Consider the following 23,445-nt stretch of genomic DNA (forward strand, 5'->3'; position numbering starts at 1 on the left):
CCGAAGGGACAGGCGTGCAGAGAGGGAATCCTTGGGGTGATTTGGACCCCGGGAGATGTGTCCTTGTGGACTTAGCTGGGCAGTCTACGAGGACAGCTGCTTTCAAATCACAACTCCTTTCAGTTTTAGAAATTATATGTCGTCTCCAGCTCCCTGTCCCTACCAGCCTCCAGAGATTGATTTCATGTCTGAGAGACCTGGTGAGCAGCCTTCTGTGTTCTCCATCTGAACAGATGGTTAATCGTATTGTTCCCTACAGACTAGTATCTACTTGTCCCTCTGTGAAGGGTTTATTTGATAGCCACACTGCTGACGACCTACTTGGGATCTCAAGCAATGAACTTACAGGGTGGAGGTGCGGGGGGGGTGGTAGTGGTCCTCAAAGCACTGAAAAACGTGGGCTTTGGACTCCAGTCCAGTAAAAAATAAGCACGTGAGTTAAAGCACTTAGAGTTAAACATGTGCTGAAGTGCCTTGCAGGRTTGGCTTTGTAGTGTGATGACTAAGACCCACGCTGAGTATCTGACAAAGCATCTTTGACTATTAATACTCGGGATTTTGAGTTGCGTGATGAGTGAGCCATCTCAATAACTAATGTGATTGCCTGATGCTCACAGTTAGGAAGGGCTGGTGGGGGAAGTAGATTTTGGGGAGGCAGCGGATATCAGTTGCCACCTGCTCAGACGCAGAGAGAATCTGGCTTCCCTCTGTTGGTTGGCAATGCTGGTGTTTAGTCTCTTCCACCCCCTCTCTCCCGCCCTGAAAATTGAGCGACTGTTTTTGGCCATTCTGTCCTACACATCTCGGCACCAGCTCCAGGTGTTCTCTGCTCTAAACAACTGCCATCTGACTCAACCCCCTCCCTGCGGTGTGATAGTATTTGATTTATTTTTTTTAACACCATTGTGAACAAATCCCCAAGCAGTAAAGTCTGTGGGCGTTATTTGAGCAAAATAGCTGGAGGCAGAAAATATTCTACAATTACACATTCCAAAAAACCTGTACAGGGAAAAAAATACTCTGCAGTTAGTGTATTTTTAGATTCATGGAAAGTAGAATAAATATTTAATGGTAATAACAGCACATTTTTCCTATTTAAGTCACTTTACGAACATTTGTTATGTCTTTCCATAGTCTTGGCTGTGGGTCATTATTATGATATTTTTCAAGTTTGGGGCTTCATTTCCTCTTTTGGCCCCGAGGACCTCCTGGATAGGATCCAGGCACACTAGTTTCAGTTGTCTGGCTGTCCTTGGTGGCTTAGTGGTCAGCCTGTCTCTCATGCAATCCACTATGATGGTCTCTGCTGGACTCCTCTCTGAGTCTGCTCCAGCGAGCCAGTGCGGGACTGTTGCAAAGTGGAGGAAAAAGGCTCCCAAAACAGAGAATGGGCTATGTGCCATTTGAGCTTGGTGGGTCTATCCTGTGCTGCTGCAGAGGATCTGGATGGATCTGACACAAGTTTTTCAGTCATTTGTGAGCTTTGCCTGTGCAGGAGTCATCCAAACTCTAGATTAGACCTGTCACCCCTGTCTGTGCTGCTGTGTCCAACTGTGCTGGCATATGCCTGCGGGTTTCCATTCACCCCTGCCGGTGCTCTAGGACTGAAACCTAGCACTGAGTGATTGTGTCGCTTGCCCCTGTGGCTCCAAGAAACCGGGGACCTCCTGGCTGCTATGCGGTGCTCAGATGCCTCCTGTTAATGCAGGAGGCAAATGCGTGCGGAGCCTAGTGAAATGCACAGTGACTGGACTTGGTTGATCTCAGGCCTTCTGTGCTCCTGTTTCCATGGCAGCTTGGCCTCTTGCAGCCTTTACTGCATGCCAGAAATCTCTGTTGAGGAGAGGAGAGTCTCCCTTCCCCAATTGCTACTTGTGCCAATTCTCCTCACCGGCCCGCTAGGTTTGTGGTGGCCCTTTACAGGGAGGGGGCTTGCTGGGGGGTTTCTGGAGGGAGTGAGTGAACTTCCAGTTACTTTTGAGGCCCACGGCACTAAAGATGGTATGCCCGCTGGAAGCAGTCCCTGCAGCACAGCATGCACGCGTTACACGCGCATGTGGGTGGAGGTGAACATGCTTCACCGTGAGCAGAGCTGTTGCCTGATGAATGGACTCTGCCAGGTGAAAGCACCATGCTGCATGCTGCCCAGGGTGCTGCAGGAGGCTGTTGGCYTGGCCTGGCACAGGGGGACATAACCGTTTCCTGTCCTTGTTGGCCCTCTAGCAGAGGGAGCCAGTATACGTCCTGGCTCAGCAGCTCTCATGCCAGATTTATGTTTTTCATCCCTTTTTCTCCCTTGATAGGTTTTTGGGAATATCAAACTYGATGAGGAAAGTCACATTAACCGGCATAACAACTTCCGCAGCTTCTTGGGCTCCCTGATGCTCCTCTTCAGGTAAGCAAACAGTGTTTGACTCATAGAAGATTCTTTTGGCACTGTCTGTGGGGCCAGGGATCCCAGGACCAAAGCAAGACAGGCTGCCCATCTCCCTCTGAGCCCCATGCTCCTGCAGGCTGCTCAGTGGAGATCAGTGGCATCAGGTTTTGGAGTTGCTGAAAAGTAGTTGAGCATCACATGGCTGCAGGAGCTGAGGAAACCATATGAARAAAAAGTAATGGCCATCTCCCTGTGCAAAACCGACTGAGTAACCGGGGTGGAGTAGCAAGGCAYGTCAGAGCAGAGTACAAGAGACGTGCACGGCATGGCAGCTCTGCTGCGTGGACCACACRGGATGGGATTTAGGGGGCTGGGACCAGCCCACCTGAGCAACTGGAGTGCTCTGCTTGTGCTGGAAATCCTGCCCCTCCAAAGGGGCTCAGCATCACCTTGGCATTGGCTCCACTCCTGTGGGTCCAGTTCACTCTCTGCTGACCCAGTGCCTCACTCCATTGCATGCTGGAGGCATGCTTGTCAGCTAGAGGGTTACCTAGCATCTTCTAAGGCAGCTGGCTTTTCCTGGGGGCATCCTTCCCTGGCTTGCTCCCGYGCTGCTGCGTGCTGCTGAGCAAGGCTGTGCTCGGTGCAGGAGTGCCACGGGAGAGGCGTGGCAGGAGATCATGCTGTCCTGTCTGGAGGGCAAAGGCTGTGAGCCAGACACCACAGCGACGTCTGGGCAGAACGAGAACGAGCGCTGTGGCACTGACCTGGCCTACGTTTACTTCGTCTCCTTCATCTTCTTTTGCTCTTTCCTGGTGAGTTCTCTGTTTTTGCGAGCCCTCAGTCTGCGAGCCCTCAGTTTGCAGGACCCCTCTCATCATATCTAACCCGTGCCCCAGACCGAGGGTTGTCATGAATGCCTTGGCTGCATCTTCCCTGGGGCTGGGATGTTCAGGGTAGCCCCTCTAGTGAACCAATCYGGCAGCGACTTGGCCTGTGACACCCCCTAGCACTAACCTCTCCACGCGCCGTGAGCAGTGCAGAGCTGGGCCCTTTCTACTGGGCAATCCCTAACTGATGTGGTATGCGACTCAGTGGGAGCCCCTCTGCCTTCTTCTCTGCCTTTTCCCCTTTCGCTTAGATGCTCAACCTGTTTGTGGCGGTCATCATGGACAATTTTGAATACCTGACTCGGGATTCCTCCATCCTGGGACCTCACCACCTAGATGAGTTTGTCCGGATCTGGGCAGAGTATGACAGAGCAGCATGGTATGTAGTCAGCTCCTTCTCTCCCAAGTAACCTTACAGAGTTGGTTTTAAATATGCATTTCTGTGTTCTGTTATTGGAAACCGCTTGGCTGTGGTACCTAGGACAGTCAGGGAGGGGAATCAGAGCTGCTTTTGCTCATGGTCGTTACAAGGATAGCAGCTGGTTCTTACAATGCCTCGTAGTAGAGGTGTCTTGAGTGCTACACAGYGGGTGAAATTCCAAAGATGTTAATGGTTTGCCATGGTGTTTATCCTGAGAGCTGGAGGTTCCTGCACTTCCTCTCCTCCACGGCCMTGCGGACTGCCCTGCCATCCTACCACACAGCTCGGCAGAGGGCAGAACCCTCTCAACTTTCTTCCCTGTTTTCATCTACCAGCCTCAGCCCTGAGGCAGGCGCACAGCAGCTCTCCATCACCTCCTCCCTGAACTCTTATGACTCCCTGTCAGAGCAGGGGTGAGCATGGCTTATTCCTAGCTGTGGGGAGATGGTGTGGAAACTGCTGGGCTCCTACTCAGTCATCCATATAGGGCTTTGTCTGGAGCATGTTTTATGTGTTTTAGAAACTGTGTAGGCTGGAGGACTGGCTTCTTGTTACTCTGGTCAGCCCAGTCACACTGCTAGAGATGGGGAGGACTTTATTTCCTGCACCCATTCCTTCACTGATAAGAGCCCTAGTGAACAGGGCTCCCATTTGCAGATGGCAGTGTGTTCCTGGCAATGGGCTGGGCTCACGGAAGCTGTAGGTACTCTGGCTTGCAGGGTTTTGGCTCTGTGCCTAACATGGCTGCAGAGCAGCTGCTCTCGGCCRCTTCTCCTGAGATGGTCTGAAGCATCCCTAGGGCAGTTGTGAAGCCCTCAGCACTTTTAGGAGCAAGTTTGCCCTCCATTCAGCTCCAGCACCATGAGGGTGTCTCATGTGGCCCCTTCCTCTCCCAGCCTAAGGACAACCACATCCCACCCCTCACCATGCCAAAGAGTGCAGGTGGTCTTAGCTCTGGAGCCCTTAGCAGCTGCACACTCTCCCTTTGGACACTCTTCACCTCCACTGCTAATTTCCTGCATCCTGAGAGACCTATTGAAGCCAAGATACTTTTCTTCATGCCTAATAGCATCAGCTCCTGGTGTAGTTTCTTTTGCCATTTCTGTACAACCCAGTTCAGTTTAGTGCTGGCTGCATTCCACCCAGCATGGTGGCCCCCCCAGCAGTCTTGCTGTCCATGAAAGGCCCTGCTAGGCAAGCTGCTCTGCTTATTAGCAGGCGACTATGCCTTGTAAAAGAGGAAGAGTTCAGCACATGTAAATAGATGTCCATCACCTCTAGAGGTGAGGAGTGAGAGCCGTAAGGCATCCAGCTGCTGAATGTGGGGTTTTTCACATGTGGCTTTTGCAAAGGACTTCTTCATACCAAACATTTAATTCTGTTGTCCCCTACGTCGTTGCGTGGGTCTCCAGGACAGTCACTGAGAGTATGACTCGATGTCATGACCCTCTCTGATTTGTCAGAGCGAACTGTGCTCTTTTGTCATGATATGTAGTCAGTTGTTAGGGAACATGCACAGAAGTCTTTGGGGCTATGGAGTCAGCCCTAGCCCCCACCGCTGACTGAGGAATGGGTGAGTAGATCTGAATGAGTCCTGCTACTTGAATGGGACAGCAGTTCTGCATCCTAACACCAAAACCAAGAACGTCACATGAAAGGTTTCTCAAGGAGACTGTGCGGGGTCTGACACTGGTAATGCTCAATAATTGCTTTTCACCTGATGATTGGGTTATTTCTGGTCAGCAATGGAGTGGGGATGGGAGAAGGGTGAGGTGAAACCAGAGGCAAAGATGCCAGGCAGAATGGTAATGCTATGCTTTGCCTCCTCGTGTGGTTTCCCTCCAAACTTGTCTAAGGATGCCCAGGAGGCCTGCAGCACTCTGCACCTCAGTACTTCCACCCAATACAGTCTCATTTTCTGAAGGACTATGATCTGGAGCTGGTGTCGGGAGCTCAGCATTTGCACTATAGGTCTGCTCTCAACCTTGACTGTTTAACTATTTCTGTTGATAAAGGAAGGATATGGGTTGTATTCCATGATTACTGCAATCAGGTCTGGGAATATGTGCTTCTGTGGGTGAGAAGGGATGTGTGTGTATGGGAGGGATTGCTTCTAATAATGTGTACCTTTGGTAGAGCATGGTCTGGTGGTCAGAGCACAGGACTGGCCCTCARGAGACCTAAGTGCTAGTGCCAGACCCACCAGTCACCAGCTGGTCACATTATCTCTCCCTGTCTCAGGTTCCCCAGATTTTGGAGATACAATTGACTCAGCTGCCAACCTTCTTGAGACCTTTTGAGGACCAGAGAGTTGGCCGTGCAAGGCCAGGCTCTCTTGTGGTGCGATGGGACACAATTCCATCGAAAGGGCTTGTTGTTTCTAGAACCCAAACAAGTTACAACCTCACCCTGTCTAAAATCCCGCCAGGTGCAGTGGCCAGGGGTACTAGGAGGAAGGGAGATGGGAGTAGTGTTCACTGCCAAAGCCGTATTTCTCCAGTGGCATTGTCCCCTCCAGTGTTGGTCTGTATGAAGAGATATGAACTGATTTGCAATGGAGAGGTAGTAGCTGATAAGCTCACAGCTTTCTCCTCTCTGGGTCTAAGAGAGCCAGAAGGAGAAGAGACCTGGACCCCAGGCCTRGAGACAGTCCCTACCCCCCAGTTAAGCTCCCCATCCTCTTCTCTACCCTCTCAGTGTCCTATTAACCCACCTGTGCTTCCTTTGCAGCGGCAGGATCTCGTATAAGGATATGTACAAATTAGTACGGGTGATCTCGCCTCCTCTGGGCCTAGGAGAGAACTGCCCCTACAGGGTGGCGTGCAAGGTTTGCCTCCCAGTCCTCCGCCACAACCTGGCCACGGGACGCACCATCCACCCCTCCTTCCCCCCCTGCTCCACCAGCACTGCGCCTCCTGAGGGAACCCTTATGTTGCTTTCCTTTGAGTTTAAAGAGGTCCGCGCCTTCCCAGAGCCAGCAGCTGTCCCCGCAGGGGAGGCGTGAATGGGGTCCAGGGGGGTGCCCAGAGCCTCCTGGGGTGGGTTTCGACAAATTTTGTCCCAGGCCAGCCCCCCGCCTGGCTCTGTCAGCACGGGAAGCCCCTGTGCTGCCCAGCTCCCCCGTGCCTGGCAGGGAGCAAGCACTGCCTGGAATGGAGTTGCGTGGCTTCTGGGCCCGATGGCTCTGTTCCCTTTTTGCTTCTAAAAGTGGCCTCAGTGAGAGCAGGCTTTTTCCCCTGCTGGTGAATGGGGCCCAGATATGATTTACTCTGGGAAAGGAAGGGAAGAGTAAAGGCAGGAGGATATTGGGCACTTTGATTTAGAGAGTAAGGCGAAGGGAGGAAGGAGAGGCCAAGGTGACCCCTTTCCCTGTAGGAGATCCAAGGGACTCCCTGCCATGCCAGACAGTGGGACAGCACCTGCTCTAAGTGTGACACTTGGATGCTACACAATCTTTTCTCTGGGGAACAAGACTCTTGGACCTGCTGTCTGCAGGGGGGTCTGGAGTAGGGGACTTAGCGGAGCCAGCAGGCTCACTGTCTCTGTGCTGGCCGYCCTCATCTGCAACGCCTGGGTTGTGCCTCTCGCTACAGATGCCAGCAGCCATTCAAACTTGTCCCAGCTCTCCAGAGCTCAGCCACTTCTCTTCCTCTGCTTGGGCCAAAGTTTTGGCTTCTAGATGTGAGTCTGAGGCAATGGTTTGTCCTCCTTATGCATCTTTAGCTAGCACATTCTTTTAAATTCTATTGTGCAGTGACAGCTGAGCAAAATCCTGTGCCTGCCACCTTCTCCAAAGTGTCACAGTGGCCATGTCCCTGTCCATGGCACAAGACCACTGAGCACTTCCTTCCCTCTTATCCTCTCTCAGCCTCTAAGAAGATACAGGAAGGAAGCTCAGACACTCCCAAGCTGCAGATTGTTGTTCTGAAAGGGAAGGTGGTTCCTCTTCATGGTATGATGTAGCCTGCAGACCTTCTCTGCTGCATCAGAAATGCTTCTTCAGGATGGCATCACTGAAGTGGGTCTATCAACCTCCACAGTTGGTCATGGGAATGAATCCCAGAGTCTGCTCTGGGAGGGAAGATGGCCCTTGCCTTTTCTTGGCTTTACAGCAGTATACCAGATCACAGGGCAGGAATCTGCCTCACTTTTCAGTTGACTCCTTTTGGGGCAAATATGCTCTGACACTTCTCACCAGTATCCTCCCAGTGCATTTCCATGAGCTAAGGTCTGCTTAAGAACCCGTGCTCAAGTCCATGTGTCACTGCAAGAAATGCAGAAGAAAAGTAATGATTGGAACTGGAAGGTTTCCCCTGTCCCAGCCAGCTTCATCTCCTTCCTCACATCATGGAAGATCTTTTTGCTTTCCAGCATATGTGAGAATTGAAAATTTACTCTGCACACATCTGAAATCTTGTAGAGMAAGCTAACACCAGAAGTAAACCAGAGGAAGTGAGACAAGGCCTGGATGCTCCGTCATCTCTATAGTGAAGAGGCCTTTCAGAAAGGTGGGAATTTCTTGCAAGAGTCTCAAAACACTCATCCATTCAAGGAAAGAGTCCTTGCAGTCTTTTCCCTCGTCTCTGTTGCATCCCTGATAAAGAACAAGGGGTTTTGTTGAAGGTACTTGCTCAGATCCCTAAAGAGAGAAGACTCCTTCAGGAAGAATTTCTAGTCTTTTTCTGTTGCTATCAGGGCTTCACTGACAACGGCTGCTCTCCTAAACAGTATCATCTGGTGCAGTGGCCTATTTGGCATAGACTTCTCTGGATCTGAAGGGAGAGATTMTGGGCAAATGCTGTTCACTATGGCAGCAGTCAAGTCTGCAGCAGGACAGATTTGTATGTGAGTCCCGTGCTTCCCATGCATAAGGAGTCTGATTCAGAAGAAGTCACAGCATGAATGTTCTGGAGCTTTGTTTTCTCCTGATATATTTTCCCAGTCCCTCTCCAGTTTCAGGATGTGCTGAGAAACGTCAACATACCCCGAAAGAGATTTTCGTGCTCACTAGAGCTGACAAAAGTGTAGCTTATGTCTGTTGTGGGGAGATGTGCTCAGAAAGGTACCTGTAATGCTTCCTGATAAGAGAGAGCTCTGCAGGATCTCTTGTGCTTCTGTTTGATGGGCAGTGCAGCAAAGATGAAGGAACTCAAGGGGGAAGTGGAGACAGAGAAAGCTAGACTAGCTTCTACTCTCCTGTGAGGGAGGCCATACCCTTCCAGCCATCTCTACCTTCTGTACCTTGGTCTTCTCCTTCCCTGAGCAGAGGACATTTCAAGGACATGAGAGTCTTTCAGAGATTTCTACTATAGGCCTGGAACAATTCCTGAAAAACAGCTGAAGAATAAAGAAAACCCACATGATGGTCACATCTCGCCACTGTGGACCAGAATCCAAAATGCAAACCCAAGGCACTTGCTCAACTTTCAGTTTGACCCTRCCTCATGCTCTGCAGTGTACAGCTTCACCTTCCTAGTGGCAGGAAGAGCTGTAATTTCTAAAATGAAGTGAGAAAGGAGCCCACAGCCCAATCCTGCCAAGCACTGCAACAATCGTGACTTGCAGAAATGAACACTAATGTGTTTATGGAGTGGTGGACCTCCTGCTCTGGCTATTTTCTCCTGATCATTTCACTTGATAGATGCCAGTGTTGTTATCAATCCTCTTTCAATTCTTCTAGGTCGCAAAGGGAATGGAGCTTGCCCAGTTTGTTCTGTGGCTGCATCCTGAACAGCTCCATTTGCATAGTGGCTGCTGACGATTCATCAACATCTCTATTTCATACCAGAAACTTCAGGACTAATCTTGGTGGGGGCCTCTTTAGTCAGGGAACTCTTTGTAACTAGCTGGKACCCTAGAGAAAGGAAGTATCTTCTCCCCTTTCTATGCTGCTCTCAGCAAATGGCTAGGGAAGAGGTCAGGATCCTACAGAGAGTACTTTATTTGTTGGCAATTCCCTTTCTTCCAGGCAGCTTCAGCTGAGAGAAGTTCTTTTCCAGCAGCCACTTCYCCAGTCCATCTGTAATAGTTGACACCTTTGCTGTTGCGAGATTGCCCTTGTCCATTAACAATCCTGAATGCTGCAGTGCAGACTGGAAGCCTGGTACAAGGGGAAGAAGAGGTGGCCAAGCCCCGGACCCCTGGGAGATGTATTTGAACAGTCTGCAGGATGTGTGGAGAAAGGGAGGCACAGTCCAAATATTTCTGCCTGGCAGAGAGCTCAGAGCATCGTTGAGTGGCCTGTTTGTTTTTGGTAGTGTTCTTCACCGCAGCAGTCCTAGGCAGGTTCTTACAAAGCAGAGGAGCACAAGGTGGGGGTCCATCCTAGCTGTTTCACTTGGGAAAGCCAAAAGAACCGCAATGTTGGAAGGCCCAAACAGCTGCCTCTGCTGAGACTCTTTAAACTCCATCCTGGTGGAACTTGCAGCCGCATGTGGGAGAGAGCCAGGGCGGGAGCATGGCATGTACAACTTTTCCTCCTGGTTTTGTTTTTTCAGCCAATTCAGCATGTCTTTTGCACTGGTGCATGGTGGGAAAGTGGTCCATCCGCAGAGCCAGACGGAAGCAACTGGGCATCTTCCTTTGACAAGTGACCCTGGCCCACTGCCTTCTATGCAAGATGCTGCCTCCCAATTGCATAGACATTATGAGATGGGGATACACAGCCTTCCGGCTATGGGTTAGGTGGCGATGTAAAGCAATACCCAGGCCCCCGGGAGGGAAGACGCTACAGAGGCCACAGAACACTTTGAGTCACTGTGGTACAAACCACCGTATCTCAAATAACCCATGGCTTGAGTGCCGTGTATCTGATTTATACCACTCGCACACAGCCCTGGAACCTGTAGGACAAGTTGGGGGCTTCTGGAGGGCTTTAGGAAAGGGGTTGAGACAAGACAAGAACTCCCAGACTGCTAGCGAGACAGGCACTTGAGGCCAGCAGCAGAGAGAAGAGGGGTGAGCTGTTTTATGCGAGCATTCCTGGGTCTGTGTGAGTAGTGCTATAAATCCACATCAGGACAGTCTCTCATGTATGATTTGCCTTGATTAACGGGTTTCCTGTTCTTTTCCTGTTTGTCCGTTTGTTTTTTCTCTTCTGTTTTCCTGTACTATTTTGTTTGTATGTTTTTCTGCTCTCTGGGAATGCCTCCTCTCTCTCTGCATCTCCCTCCCTCCCCTTCCCCCTTCATGAGCAGTGGCCGAATCCATTACACTGAGATGTATGAAATGCTGACTCTTATGTCACCACCACTAGGCCTCGGCAAGAGATGTCCTTCCAAAGTGGCCTATAAGGTAGATCAACCCTTCCTTCTATGCGGGCTAGAGCTGAGCAGGTGCTGGTGCTCAAGGGAGTTGYGGGAGGTGGGGCTTGGGGGGCAGATGGGGGGAGTTTTGGGGCTTTCAACAAGTTTTTAGCTCACTCCTGGAAATAGCATGGTGTATACAGAAGAGTCTCAGCCACGCTTGCTGTCTGTGTCCGTGACACCCCTGTTGTCACTCGCAAGCCATGGGAGCTCTGGGGTAGGTGACCACTGTGGAAGAAGAGGGATGAGATCAGCAAAACAGAGAGTGGGGAAGTGAAAGGGCTAGAGAAGATGAGGTGATGAGTTACCCCATAGCATTTTCAGGAGGCTGTAACCTCTCTCATGAGCTCACTGGCCCARTTGGCTTTGGGACTCATCCTGGAACCATATTTGACTCAGCCAGTGGAGAAACTTGGCTAAAGCTCTTGGAGATGGGAAAGAGGTAGGCCACCAAGGGCATATTTTGTAGGAAGAGTTCTGCAGTATATGAGGAGTCAGTTTTGTAGCAGCACACTGCTGCAGGCCATCYCAAGGTGGACACCCAGGCAAAATGAGGTGCCTTCAAAAGAAGGCTCTGGGTTTTACCTCTTTGCTCCTTTGTAGGTGGTGCCCTACTGCTGGAGCATATGCTTGCACAGCTTTCTTCTGGCTTTGTAGCTGCAGATCAGGAGTAGCAAGAAGCCCTAAAGGATGTTGAGTGGGAGCTGTGTGTGGTTTGCCACTGGCCCATGCTTCTGCCAAGGGCAGCAGTCACTGGGAAAAGACCCAGAGATGTGGAGCAATGTGCTTCCAGGGTTGCAGCCCAGGTGTGGAGCGAACTAAAGCCTTTCCTGGCAGTGGGCTGCCAGCCTTCACAGCCCATAGACCTTTTAGCAGTATAGGCAAAGGTGCTAGCTGAAGGGTGACTTCTGCACACTTGCAAATGCATTGCCATCCTGTCTGGTTCTCACATGTTCGGTGATACATGCATACACCCACCATTGTACTTGTCTAGGAGAATCAGGGAGGGCTGAAGGCAGGGAAGGGACATGAGAAGCCAGCAGAGAAGGAATGGGTGGGGAAGGGATGATCCAAGGTAATTGCAAAGCAAAATATACTCTCTGGAAAGTGGATCTGGTCACTTTGGTTTGCACCCCACCTGCCCAGGGTGGGGAAGGAGCATGGCGTGTCTAACCTGCCTTAGTTGCCCTTCTCTTTTTCCATCTGCACTTCTCCTCCCCTCCTTTCCCTTCCCCACCCTTGGATAATTTGGACCTTGTGCATGTGCTGGCAAACTTCATCTCTGAAAGACGCAAAAAGGGGGCGCCAGGATGTAGCATGCTAGAGGAATCAAGCTGATCTGAAGTCCCTGAAGGTTAGGGACCCTCTTCTCCCCTGCCCCAGATGGGAAGGGTTGAGAGCCGGAAAGCCAAACCACCTGGGAACGGTAAACTGAGCCTCATCTCCCCCTCTTGAGCATATGTAATGCCTGCATCCCTGATGGATCAGGAGTGTCTTTCCAAAAGTGCTGTATGTTGCCATGACAGCCCTGTGTCAGGCGCTTTCTTGGGGAGAGGGGCCCAGGGGCCATTCCTGGGGGGCTACAGGAGGAGCCCTGGAAGGCAGTGAGCCGGTGTCCTGGGGTGGAAGGAGCCGGGGGGTGGAGTGGGGAGGAGGACGGGGTGATCCTTGCCCTTCTTTTTTGGCTGTGCTGTTTTGACACTCTTTGTTGCTTTTTATTTTTTATTTTTATTTTTTTTTACTTTTTTGATGTTTAATTTCTTTTCCTCCAGCCTGGTCGATGTGTTTTTCGATATTGTTTTCCGTCCGCTGTTTTCTTCTCTCTCTTGCGCAGAGACTGGTGCTGATGAACATGCCAGTGGCTGAGGACATGACAGTCCATTTCACTTCCACTTTGATGGCACTGATACGCACAGCTCTGGACATCAAAATTGCCAAAGGTAATGTTGGTGGCATAGAGAGGGGACAGAGAAGGAGTATTTCAGAGTTGCCATCATTGGCTAAAGGGAGCCAGTTCATTCTGTTGTACTTTGGTCCCTTCGGACAGGCTGAGGATATGCACAGTCAAATTGGGTCTGGCTGCCCAGAACTAGGAGTGTGGTTGGAGGTGATTGACCCAGGTGGGTGAATTTCTGCCACCTTCTGTCACAAGTCAAAATACATTTCTCTGTGAAAGAGCTAGCCAGCTTTCTCCTAAAAGCTACTGTGCCTGGAAAGCAGAAACAGAACTTTATATCCATTGCATATAGGGTAGATTGAGAATTTCCCTTCCTCTAGATCTACAAAAGTAAACCAAGGAGAGGAAAGATCGTGTATGTTTGGCCTACTCTGGCTGAGGAACAAAAATCCATCTTACAGGGAAGATAAAATGTTCAGAGCAGAAAGACTTGGTTTGTTGTTGCTGGCAAAACTGATTCATCAAAACAAAAGCTTTCTGTGGAAACATCCAATTTTCAAAAAATCTCCCCTGGGAAAAGCTCAACTTCTGATGGAAGAAAATCCAATCTAAGGCAAGATCATCAAAATCCTAGTGCTCAGAGAACTCCCTGCATCTTAGAAAAAACAAGTTCAAGCCCTATCTAGATAAAGCAGGGAACTGCTTTTAGCTTAGCCAAGTTCTGTTGCTCTGGGCTTGGGTCTCTCCTTTTGAGCCTGAGCATTCCACAGCTTGATGAATCTCTTCACTGCTGGCCAAAGAGCTGTGTTCTCCTCCCCACACAGTATTGATGAGAATTTAAGGATTACAACCGAGTGGAGCTGCTCTTTCACCAGCACGTGATCCAGTTACTAGAAAAGAGAAAGTGGGGCAGCAGCAGGTGTGTGTGGGCTGGAGTGGGTTTGGAGCTGCAGAGACAGACCCAAGGAGAGCTTGAAGATGGCAGCTTTGAGTGGGAGGGCAGGGGACTGGAGATGGAGGCACATATGGAAGGGATGATAGGAAAGTTTGCCTGCAAGAGCAGGAGACTGGTCTCACTAATGCAAGATGGCCCTCCCAGCCCAAAGAGTTGGTTGCTGCTTGTTGATGCAGACAAGCCTAGCTTCAGGATTGGAGAGGGATATGTTTAGCTGGGCCCTGGGACTAGGTGTTGATGTACATGAGCTTTTTGTTCCCTGCTGTTCCAGGTGGTGCTGATTGGCAGCAGCTGGACTCTGAGCTTCAAAAGGAGATCCTGACCATTTGGCCTCATCTGTCTCAGAAGGTGCTTGACCTGTTGGTACCCATGCCAAAAAGTGAGTCTCTCTGTGGGCTGTCGTCATTACCAAGTTCCTGTCATACTTGAAGCAGCATCTTCCCAAAGCAAGGCRGGGAGCAGTCATACCAACCCACAGCAGGGGGAGAAGAGGGGAAAGGAGTATGCTAATAGAAGTTAGTTCTGTCTTGCTCTGCCTGACTGCTTATTAACCCTCTTGAAAAATACAGTGCTCCCCTCTTGCCAAATTCAGTCTCCTGTAAGTCATCTCTGGAGCATATAGGGGCAGGAGGCTGAGAAGTGCTTACTTCATTACATCTGATGATATGACAAAAATATGCATTTTGATGCTTTATTATGATGCTTACAAGCAACCTTCATCCATTTCATTCCTGCCAGCATGTCTGAGTGTTTAGTTCTCTCTCCCTCAGAGCAGTGAGCAGAGCTTGAGGGTCACCAAGGTATCTGCTGTCAGGGCTCTTCCTGCGGTCAGCACTGATGCCTTCAGACCTGCTGTTTCTCTTAAAACAAAAGTATCCCTCCTTCTTCCCCTTTCATGCTCTCAGCCTCTGACCTGACTGTTGGCAAAATATATGCAGCCATGATGATCATGGATTACTACAAGCAAAGCAAAGCAAAGAAGCAGAGGCAGCAGCTGGAGGAACAGGTGAGGTCCAACAGCAGTAAGAAGTGGGCAGAATGGGTGAGTTCAAAGCATTCTCACAGGGATGGTGCTGCAGGGAGTTTGCTGCTTCATACCGCATCCCTGCCAAAGGGATGCTCAGCAGCCAGCTGGCTGGTGCGGTGCTGAAAGCAGTTGGAGAGATGATGGCCTCCAGCTCTGGACCACACCAAAGTCTGAGGAGCTTTAATGTGGTATCACCTCCCACCAGGTTCTTCCAGGCTGTTAGGKGACAGTGCAAAGCACAGGGCTGCTTGCTGAGTGGGTTTGGGTAGCTACTTTGAGGGGCAAGTATGTCAGTACAGATTGCAGCATACAGAAACGTGTGCAGAGCATCCCCAGTCACCAACAAGGAACATAAACACACAGTCAGCTTTCTAAGCAACAGGTGCTTATTTGATGATGCACTGGATGTTCTTCCACATTTTATACATTCTTCTTAGATTCTTCTTTTCTTCAATACAGAAAAATGCTCCGATGTTCCAGCGCATGGAGCCTTCTTCTTTGCCACAAGAAATCATCTCAAACGCTAAGGCTCTGCCTTATCTTCAGCAGGACACCCTCTCAGGCCTGTGAGTACTGCCTTGAGAATAGGCAGGGTATTCCTGTAGCTTTTTCATTTTGCTTTCTGGAGCTGGCACTAGTGATGTGTGAGGAGTGATAGAGCTACCTAGAGTGGTGAAAATCCAGTCCCTGGGCAGAAATCTCTCAGCACAAAGCTCCTGTTTGCYGCAGGCAAAATCCCAGATAGCTGGTTTGCATCAGCATCACCAGGAGTGGCAAAGAGGGGGATGATCAGATGTCTGCATGGACACTCCTCTTGCAGCACTTTACCAGAACCCAGGATTGTCTTTGTTGGTTGCGAGATGAGTGTGCAAAGCACATGTCAGGTGGTTCTGGGTCTGTCTCTGAATTCCTCTATCCTCCCCATTCAAAAGTTCGCTGAGACAACAACAACAAGGCTTTTCTTCCTCCCATCCTCCCATGAGGTGGACACTTTTCACATGAGCTGCTGCACTAAGTAAACAGGGTCATTCTTAACAAGCTGGGATGGCCAAACTGTAGTTCTTGAACTTCAGACAGCTTTGGAGCAGTTCAGCAGGACGTCCCACAGTGGTGCAGGGTGGGCAGGGGAGCCAGCACRAGTTGCTGGCAGTCACCTTGGGATGCCCCCTGGATGCGGAGGTTGTTGGGCCTCTTCTGCCATGGGATCTGAGGGGCTGGTGCCCTCTCCTGGCTGGACACCACCACCCAGCTCTTTTCACTCTCCAAGGAGCATGATATTTGTCCTGACGCTCTTAGCCTCGACAACGTGAGGGATTGGCAAGGAGGAGAGCCTCAGGAGAGGCATTACCCGGCAATCATAGCATCAGGCTCATGGTCTCCCTGAAGCTGGACTCTCTTTGCAGGAGCAGCCGTAGTGGGTTCCCCTCGCTGAGCCCGCTCTCGCCGCAGGAAATTTTCCAGCTGGCATGCATGGATTCGACGCAYGGGCAGTTCCAGGAGCACCAGTCCCTGGTAAAGTCACGCATTGCCTTACAAGTGCTTTCCTGTGGCACCCGCAAGGATGCTGGTGGGCAGGGGGAGGTGTAGGTGTATCAGCACCGAGGTGAARTGCTGCTTCCTATGGCTGTGGAGTGGACAAGGTGAAGGGGCAGTGAGCACAGCGAAGGCAATGACAGCCTTTGGGTCATGTACGGATCCAAACAGGGGATGAACATTCCCTGATCTTGCTGCCTGTGGCTCCTGCCTGTTGCCTCTGCCTGGGCAGTAGGAATGTGGCAAGTCCTAGGCTGGCCTTGGCTCTGTGCCACTGGCACCAAACAGCAGCAAGTACTTCTGCAACCTCTTGAGACCTGTAATCATGGTTTGATGTCCTGTAGTAAAATATCCTTCTCTTCACAGGCTACTCTTATTTTCACTGAACACTCATTTCAGTGGGTTATCCCATGCTGAGTGATGGTATCTGATGTTTTTGGATTTGTGTTCATTTTGTTGTCAGTGCTGATGTCCCTGATCCAAACTGAGCTGTGAAACTGTGTCACCAACAGGAACACAGCCTTCTGGCCCCACACACCTGCTGGTCGGCAGCAGTAGTGTCTCTGTGCGTGTGTGTGTGTGTATATATATACATATCTATATATATATTTCCATGTCTGTGTGTGTGCATTCATGCACCACCCCGACACTTGTTGGACTGCAGTGTTGTATCACTGTACATCTCTGGCCCGATTTGTGTCCCCTGGAGTCTGTAGTACTCTGTGAGTTGTGTACCACACACACATGCTGTCTCCTCGCCCCGTGTGCCCCGACCACTCACCCGCCCCCCGGCCAAGACGGGGACTGCAGTCCTCTGGCATGGCGCACGCTRGCAGGGAGGAGTGATGCTGAGATCCCTCCCCTCAAAGTGTAGCCTTCCAGCAAAGTTGCACATATCCAGTGTCACTCCCTGCTAATTTCTATAGTTCTTTGGCATTGCTTCCTGTACCAGATCAACAGTCCTTCAAATTGAGAACAGACTAAAACACAGAGTACAACAATTGGCATTCTTTCTTTTAAATAGGATGTGGCCAGAAAGCCTTTAAAGCAGGTTTAGATAAAATCCCACGTGATCCAATTCTGAAAGAAAGGGAAGGAGTTARAGCCTAGGTCTTCAAGGGGTTACCAAAATTTGGGCAAGTTTTTCAGTATTATYGTAGAAAGAAAACAGTGTAAGGTGGATTAAACATCAGATGGGCGAGAGCCTGAAACTCCATTTCTGGGCTCGCCTGGAATGGATTGTGAATGGAAATTATTTTTTCAGTTGCAACATGACTAATAATAATTCTTAGAGTTACTTTTTGGCCAACTTCAAATCTGCCCCCCGTTGCCAAGCTATGAGACCTGGGCTGTCCCCTGCAGACACTGGCAGAAGCATCATGCTGTCCTTCTCCAACACAATCCCAAGAGTTTGGCTGTGTCTTTATTTTCAGGAGCCAGAGGTTAGGGAGTTTCAAAGAGTGCAGCCCTCTAACCGTGGCAACTACCTTCCCGTGGACACTCAGGACCACGCTGTATCTGGGAGGGCCTCCTCCATGCCTCGTCTCACTGTGGATCCCCAGGTAAAACCAAGGAAAGCCCCCATGGAAGCCGAGTCCAAGCAAAGCCTACCAGGTAACACTGGTGCTTCTCTCCTTGCTGAGAACATCCTCTAAGCCTCCTGGATCCCCAATGCTCTGCTGCAGAACATTTTTTTCCATCTTCAAGTTGCTTCACAAGGCGGAGAGAGCTGCTGTCCCCCTCTGTGGTGGGGACAGCAGCAGAGAGCAGTTAAGGGCAGGTTCACACAGGAGGTCCATTGTGGAGCAGGGCCCTGCCGGGATGTTGCTGTGTGGTCCCCATGCTGTGGGACTCYCCTCCTTTTCTCCAGCCCTGGATGCTGGCTGGGTTCATCGGTCCATGCTGCAGACACAGGTTTGGAGAGTCGCTGCCCAGCTCTAAGATGATTTCGCGGATGATGAAGCCTTTTATTTCCTTTCCCATTGTCCCAACACGCACATCTCTGCCTGTGCCCCTGGACAGTCTGTCCAGGGGAACCCAAGCCACGTTTCACCTCCTTGTTTGTCTGCCTGGTTTCTTTGTCCTTTTGTCTGTATTCAGCTCTGACCAAGGCACAAAAGTGTTCATGGAGTTCAGTTTTGCAACCTTTTGCTGTGAAATCTCAGAGTCTCTTCTCTTCTAGCGGTGGTGGTGCAAGCACCAGGCTCTTGCATCTGTGCTGGTGCAACATTACATTGCCTGACTGTAGAGGCATTTTSGAGGAATATGAAGAGGAAGAGAAGCTTTTCTTTGTGTGCTTTGTTGACCATTCAGCAGTAGAGGTGATGATCAGAAAAAGGCGATGAGAGCAGAATGGAGGTAGCATGAGAAGGCAGGAAGGGAGAGAGAGAGGAAGGAGAGAATGACCCTAAGGCTGGAGAGGGGAAGAGCTGCTAAAATAAAACAAAAGAAAATATGCAAATAGGTGATGTGCACAAAACATTTGAGGACATAAGGAAAGTGAGGGAAGGGGAGAAGGTAGGAGGAGGGAGAAGAACAGAGGAGATAAACTAAGGGAGAGGGAAGGATTGATGGGACAATAAAACAAAAGCGAGAGCAAGGAAAGAGGGGAATACAGGGGAAGGGCAAGGGAAAGAGGTCATAGAGCAATGGGGGATGAAGGTAGCTGAGGAAGAAAGGAAGGTAAGGGAGGAGCCTGGAAAATAAACACCATGCAAGTGGTTTCAGGCACTGGAAGAGCCAAGGCCTTCCCCCTCTCTTAATGATTTCTTCTTAGATGTCTCTCTGTTTCCACTGCTCAGTCCCTACTTTTCAAAGTAAGTAGTGATGCTGAAATAGCTCTGGGAGCAATGGTCTGATAGCCCCCATCATCTCTGTGCCTGGTGCTGCTGGTCTTGCTCTCAAATTCAGTGCCTTGGCTTGAAGTGAAGTTGTTCGCTTTGCTTTCAGAGCACGATTAGCAGTTGACTGGGGCGGGGAAACCTGTAAGCACAAAGGCTAAAACATGTTGTGGCTCCTCCTTTCCTCCTGTCACAGTCTCCCACCACTCATTTGTGCAGAGATTGTTTGGGGAGGGCTGGGCCGGGCCCCCAAGCCCCCCCAAATCTCCCCGTCATACTAAAGAGCTAACCCACTGGCTGGTGTGTCAGTGATCACGTGTGAATCAGTAACTGCTCGACCGCTGTCCTGCAAAGCGGCTCCTCTGACCCCCTTACCCTGTTGCTAATGCCCCTGCCCCAACCGGCCCTGGGGCCTCCTTGCAGGTGGTCACAGACACTAGTTCCATGCGGCGATCGTTTTCCACCATCCGGGACAAGCGTACCAACAGCTCCTGGCTGGATGAGTTCTCCATGGAACGGAGCAGTGAGAACACCTACAAGTCCCGCCGGCGCAGCTATCACTCCTCGCTCCAGCTCACCGCYCGACGCCTCAATGCTGACTCAGGTGAGTAGAACAAGGATGGGGCAGTCAGTGAAGAAGCTATTTTAGCACCTGGCTCCAAGCTGCCTGGAGGCCACACGTTGCATGGGTCTGCTGGTGGTCCCACACCGCTGCAGAGAAGGAGCAAAGCCTTGTCTCCCCGTCACTGCTGTTTCTGGGCAGGGGGGTATAGGGCCTAACTTGAGTTTTCTGCAGGCCACAGGTCTGATGGCCATCGTTCAGGTGGCAGGGAGCGGGGGCGATCCAAAGAGCGCAAGCACTTGCTGTCTCCGGACATCTCCCGCTGCAACTCRGAGGAGAGGAGTCCCCAGGCGCATGACGAATCTCCGGAGAGGCGGCGTGAATCCCGGTCACCCAGTGAGGGCAGGTCGCAGACACCCAACAGGCAGGTAGGTACTGTGGGAGCCCCAGTGGGTGACAAACCCCTGTCTGAATGCAAAAGGAGACTTAGAAAAAGCTCCCTGCCAAAGCCAGGGAGATGAACCCAAACCCTGGGAGCTCCCGCTGTCTCTCCTTGCTACAGCGTTTCCTGTCCGTGTCCCCTGTGAGGCTGAGCGTAGCCCTGGTGCCTTGCAAGGACGAGGGCTGTTTGAGGCAGCCTGCAGTGCGTTCGGGGAAACAAGCAGGCCTCTAGCTGATCCCGYGGCCTCAGGCTGGTCCCACCACGGAGGTGTCTGTTCTGAGCCAAGGCCAAGGCATCACAGCTGCAAAAACCTGGATGTGCCAGCGCTTGAGCATGCTTCAAGCCCGTGAAGATGGTCTGTCCTTAGAAAGCTGCCTGTAGAGAGACCGGCAGCTAAAGAACAGTGAGCAACAATTCTTGTACTGAGTCTCTGGTCTTGGTGCCATTGCAGGGAACGGGCTCCTTGAGCGAAAGCTCCATCCCCTCTATCTCGGACACCAGCACCCCCCGGCGAGGGCGCCGCCAGCTCCCGCYGGTGCCCCCCAAGCCACGTCCCCTCCTCTCCTACGCCTCCATGCTGCGGCACGCTGGAGACGCCTCGCCGCCCCCCGAGGAGAGCGAGGGGGGGTCCCCGCTGCTCTCCAAGGCCCTGGAGCCCAACGCCGCCTGCCTGACCGAGTCTTCCAGCTCCCCGCAGGGGAAGCAGAGCCGGCAATCGACCCCGCAGCGCTACATCTCGGAGCCCTACCTGGCCCTGCACGACGACTCGCACGCCTCGGACTGCGGGGAGGAGGAGACGCTCACCTTCGAAGCAGCCGTCGCCACCAGCCTCGGCCGCTCCAACACCATCGGCTCGGCGCCGCCGCTGCGGCACAGCTGGCAGATGCCCAATGGGCACTACCGGCGGAGGAGGCGAGGAGCAGGGCAGGGCATGATGTGCGGGGCCAGCATCGACGTGCTCAGCGACACCGAGGAAGACGATAAGTGCTAGAAGCTGCCCTCTCCTTAGCCCCCTCCGCCCTGCCCTCTCCAATGCATGCTCTTCGCCACGCCTGGGAATGAAACAGAACCAAAATCAAATGCAGGGGAAATGAAAAAAACAAGAACAAAAACCAAACCAAACGGAACGGAACGAAAAAAAAAAAAGTCTTTGTGCAAAAAAAAAAATTAAAATCTGTTGACTTTCATTTATTACTATCACTTTTTTTTTCTGCACAGAGAAGCATTTGATTGAAGGCGGAGCAGCCAGCAGCCCAGCCGGGTGCACGTGCTGGCGGGGTGTGTGACGGTCCCATGGCCACAGCCCCTCTCCTCGCTCGCTGCCCCACGGGGCACCCTGCGCAGGCCAATGCAGGACCCCCAGGAATGGCTCTAATGATGGCTTTCTGCCTGGTGTCTCCGCAAGGGGCTATCAGGGGCATCCTTTGCGCTGTCGCTCGGGTTTGTGCTGCCTGTGGCTTTAAGTTTCCTTCCCAGAGGGTCTCACGCCAGCCTGGAAAAGGGGTGAGCTGTTAAGGAATGGGCTGGAGAGGACAACAGGTTGGGGTTCGGTGGGCAGATAGGAGCAGCTCTGCCCCCCAGGAGGGGAAAAAGCAAAACCGACTGGTTTGTACGGGGGTATGGGATACAGGGAGGAGAGAGGGGAGCAGGGAGSGGGGGCTCAGTGCTGCTGAGTGTATCCCATCTCACACCGACATATATTTATTTATATACCAAGAACTCTAGGTGTGTGTGTGTGTATATACAGTATGTGTGTGTATATATATTTATATGCTGTATATATAAAGATATACACATACATGGAATTGTTTTAGTCATCTGACACATGAAGCTGCCCAGGACCGCCTTTGCCCTGGGAAGCCCCCGGCCAGCAGTTACAGTAGCCTGTGGGAGTTTTTACTATCTGTACCCCGTTTGGTGAGGGCAGGACCAAGTCTCTTGTACTGTCAGGGTGATTGCTGGAAATCAGTCAACGTGAAAGAGAAATAGGAGTTTCCCCTTGCCTTCTTGCCCCCATCTCGGATGTTTTGCAGGAGCAGTAATAGTGTTTGCAGGGTTAGAGCTGGCTGGAGCAAGGTGCAAGGACGTCACCTTCAGGCCCATCTTCTCTTGGACGTGCCGTGSGGCTGGGCAGCGGGTGGGGAGCCCAAGGGACAAGGGCAGGGCTGCTTCCCAGGCCCTTGAGCGTATGGCTTACTTGGTGCAAGCCTCTCTCTGTCTGCTGTGCTGTGACGGCAAAACCGCAGCCCGTGCAGGAGGTGTCCCGCCAGCTCCAACAGGGCTTTGCTTCGGGTCTCTCTGCACCTTGTGCGTCAGCAGGAGGACGGCAGAAAGGCCTGCAYGCCCTCCCAGCACCCCGGTGCCATCGGGTCAGGCCGGGCAGAAGAACGCGGCTTTCAGAAAGGCTTTGTGCGCACGTGACATCGCGGTAAGATCCCTGCTTGCAGGYGGTGGAGCTCGGCTTCTGCAGCCCCCCGCCTCGGTTTTCCCTGCAGCCTTTGCTGCTGCCCTCTCCCTGGGGCTGGTGCCCCCACAGGGGTGGGCAAGGGGCTGAGGGTTTTGCTGCTGTCTGTAAACCCTTTGGCCCCAGCATGGGGCCCTCTGTGGGCTGGTGGGTGTTCGAGAGCTTGGCTGTGGCTTTTGGAGGGGAGCGCAGCCCRTGGGCAGAGGGCTTGTGCCCGGGTGGCTGTGGGGATGGAGGGGCTGCAGGGGATGCCCAGGCTGCCAGGAGAGGGGATGTCCTGCTGYGCCCCGCTTCAGGAGGACAGACAGGCCAACGGGCCTAGCTCGAGCCTCCAAGGTGGTTGGGGTTGGTGGGGACAGTCCGTGCCACGTGCTGTGGGTATGCTTCTTCCACGTGGGCCAAGGAGCTCCCTGCTCCCGGGTGAATCTGTGCCCCATGGGCACGCCGGCCTGAGGAGCACGGTGTCCCCCTGCGCTGGGGCAGGGTGGGCTGCGAGGCGCCCTGGGGCCAGCACGCTGCTGGCCGAGGCTTGCTGCGCCAGCTTGGGGCAGACGCGGCTGTGCCCGCTTGCGGAGCGCAGTGCTGTGAGAGCCGAGCTGTTCCTGAGGTCCARCTGGCTGGGAACGTTGCGTAATGTGCAAACACTGAAAATGCAGTGCAGGGCCAACTTCCAGCTCCAGTCATTAATTAATCTGGTAATTACATGCTGTCAACTCTAGTTCTCCCCTCTGCA

General features: G+C 51.9%; 1 protein-coding gene across 1 annotated transcript in view; it reads left to right on the plus strand.

Annotated features, from left to right (window-relative positions):
• The window catches only part of CACNA1E (calcium voltage-gated channel subunit alpha1 E), a 192,044-nt gene extending 170,171 nt beyond the window's left edge, over window positions 1-21,873 (plus strand). Inside the window, exons 36-48 of the mRNA XM_085312139.1 lie at window positions 2,304-2,395; window positions 3,027-3,192; window positions 3,519-3,646; window positions 6,419-6,515; window positions 12,827-12,932; window positions 14,116-14,223; window positions 14,750-14,850; window positions 15,331-15,437; window positions 16,275-16,383; window positions 17,838-17,966; window positions 19,668-19,848; window positions 20,041-20,234; window positions 20,700-21,873. Coding sequence (XP_085168265.1) covers window positions 2,304-2,395; window positions 3,027-3,192; window positions 3,519-3,646; window positions 6,419-6,515; window positions 12,827-12,932; window positions 14,116-14,223; window positions 14,750-14,850; window positions 15,331-15,437; window positions 16,275-16,383; window positions 17,838-17,966; window positions 19,668-19,848; window positions 20,041-20,234; window positions 20,700-21,239 — 2,058 coding nt within the window. The 3' untranslated portion in view covers window positions 21,240-21,873. The remainder of the gene's footprint in view (window positions 1-2,303; window positions 2,396-3,026; window positions 3,193-3,518; window positions 3,647-6,418; window positions 6,516-12,826; window positions 12,933-14,115; window positions 14,224-14,749; window positions 14,851-15,330; window positions 15,438-16,274; window positions 16,384-17,837; window positions 17,967-19,667; window positions 19,849-20,040; window positions 20,235-20,699) is intronic.
• Window positions 21,874-23,445: the final 1,572 nt, after the last annotated feature.

The sequence above is a fragment of the Rhea americana genome, unplaced genomic scaffold (assembly GCF_003343005.1).
Source record: "Rhea americana isolate MKP2758 unplaced genomic scaffold, rheAme1 scaffold_358, whole genome shotgun sequence".
Lineage (NCBI taxonomy): Eukaryota > Metazoa > Chordata > Aves > Rheiformes > Rheidae > Rhea > Rhea americana.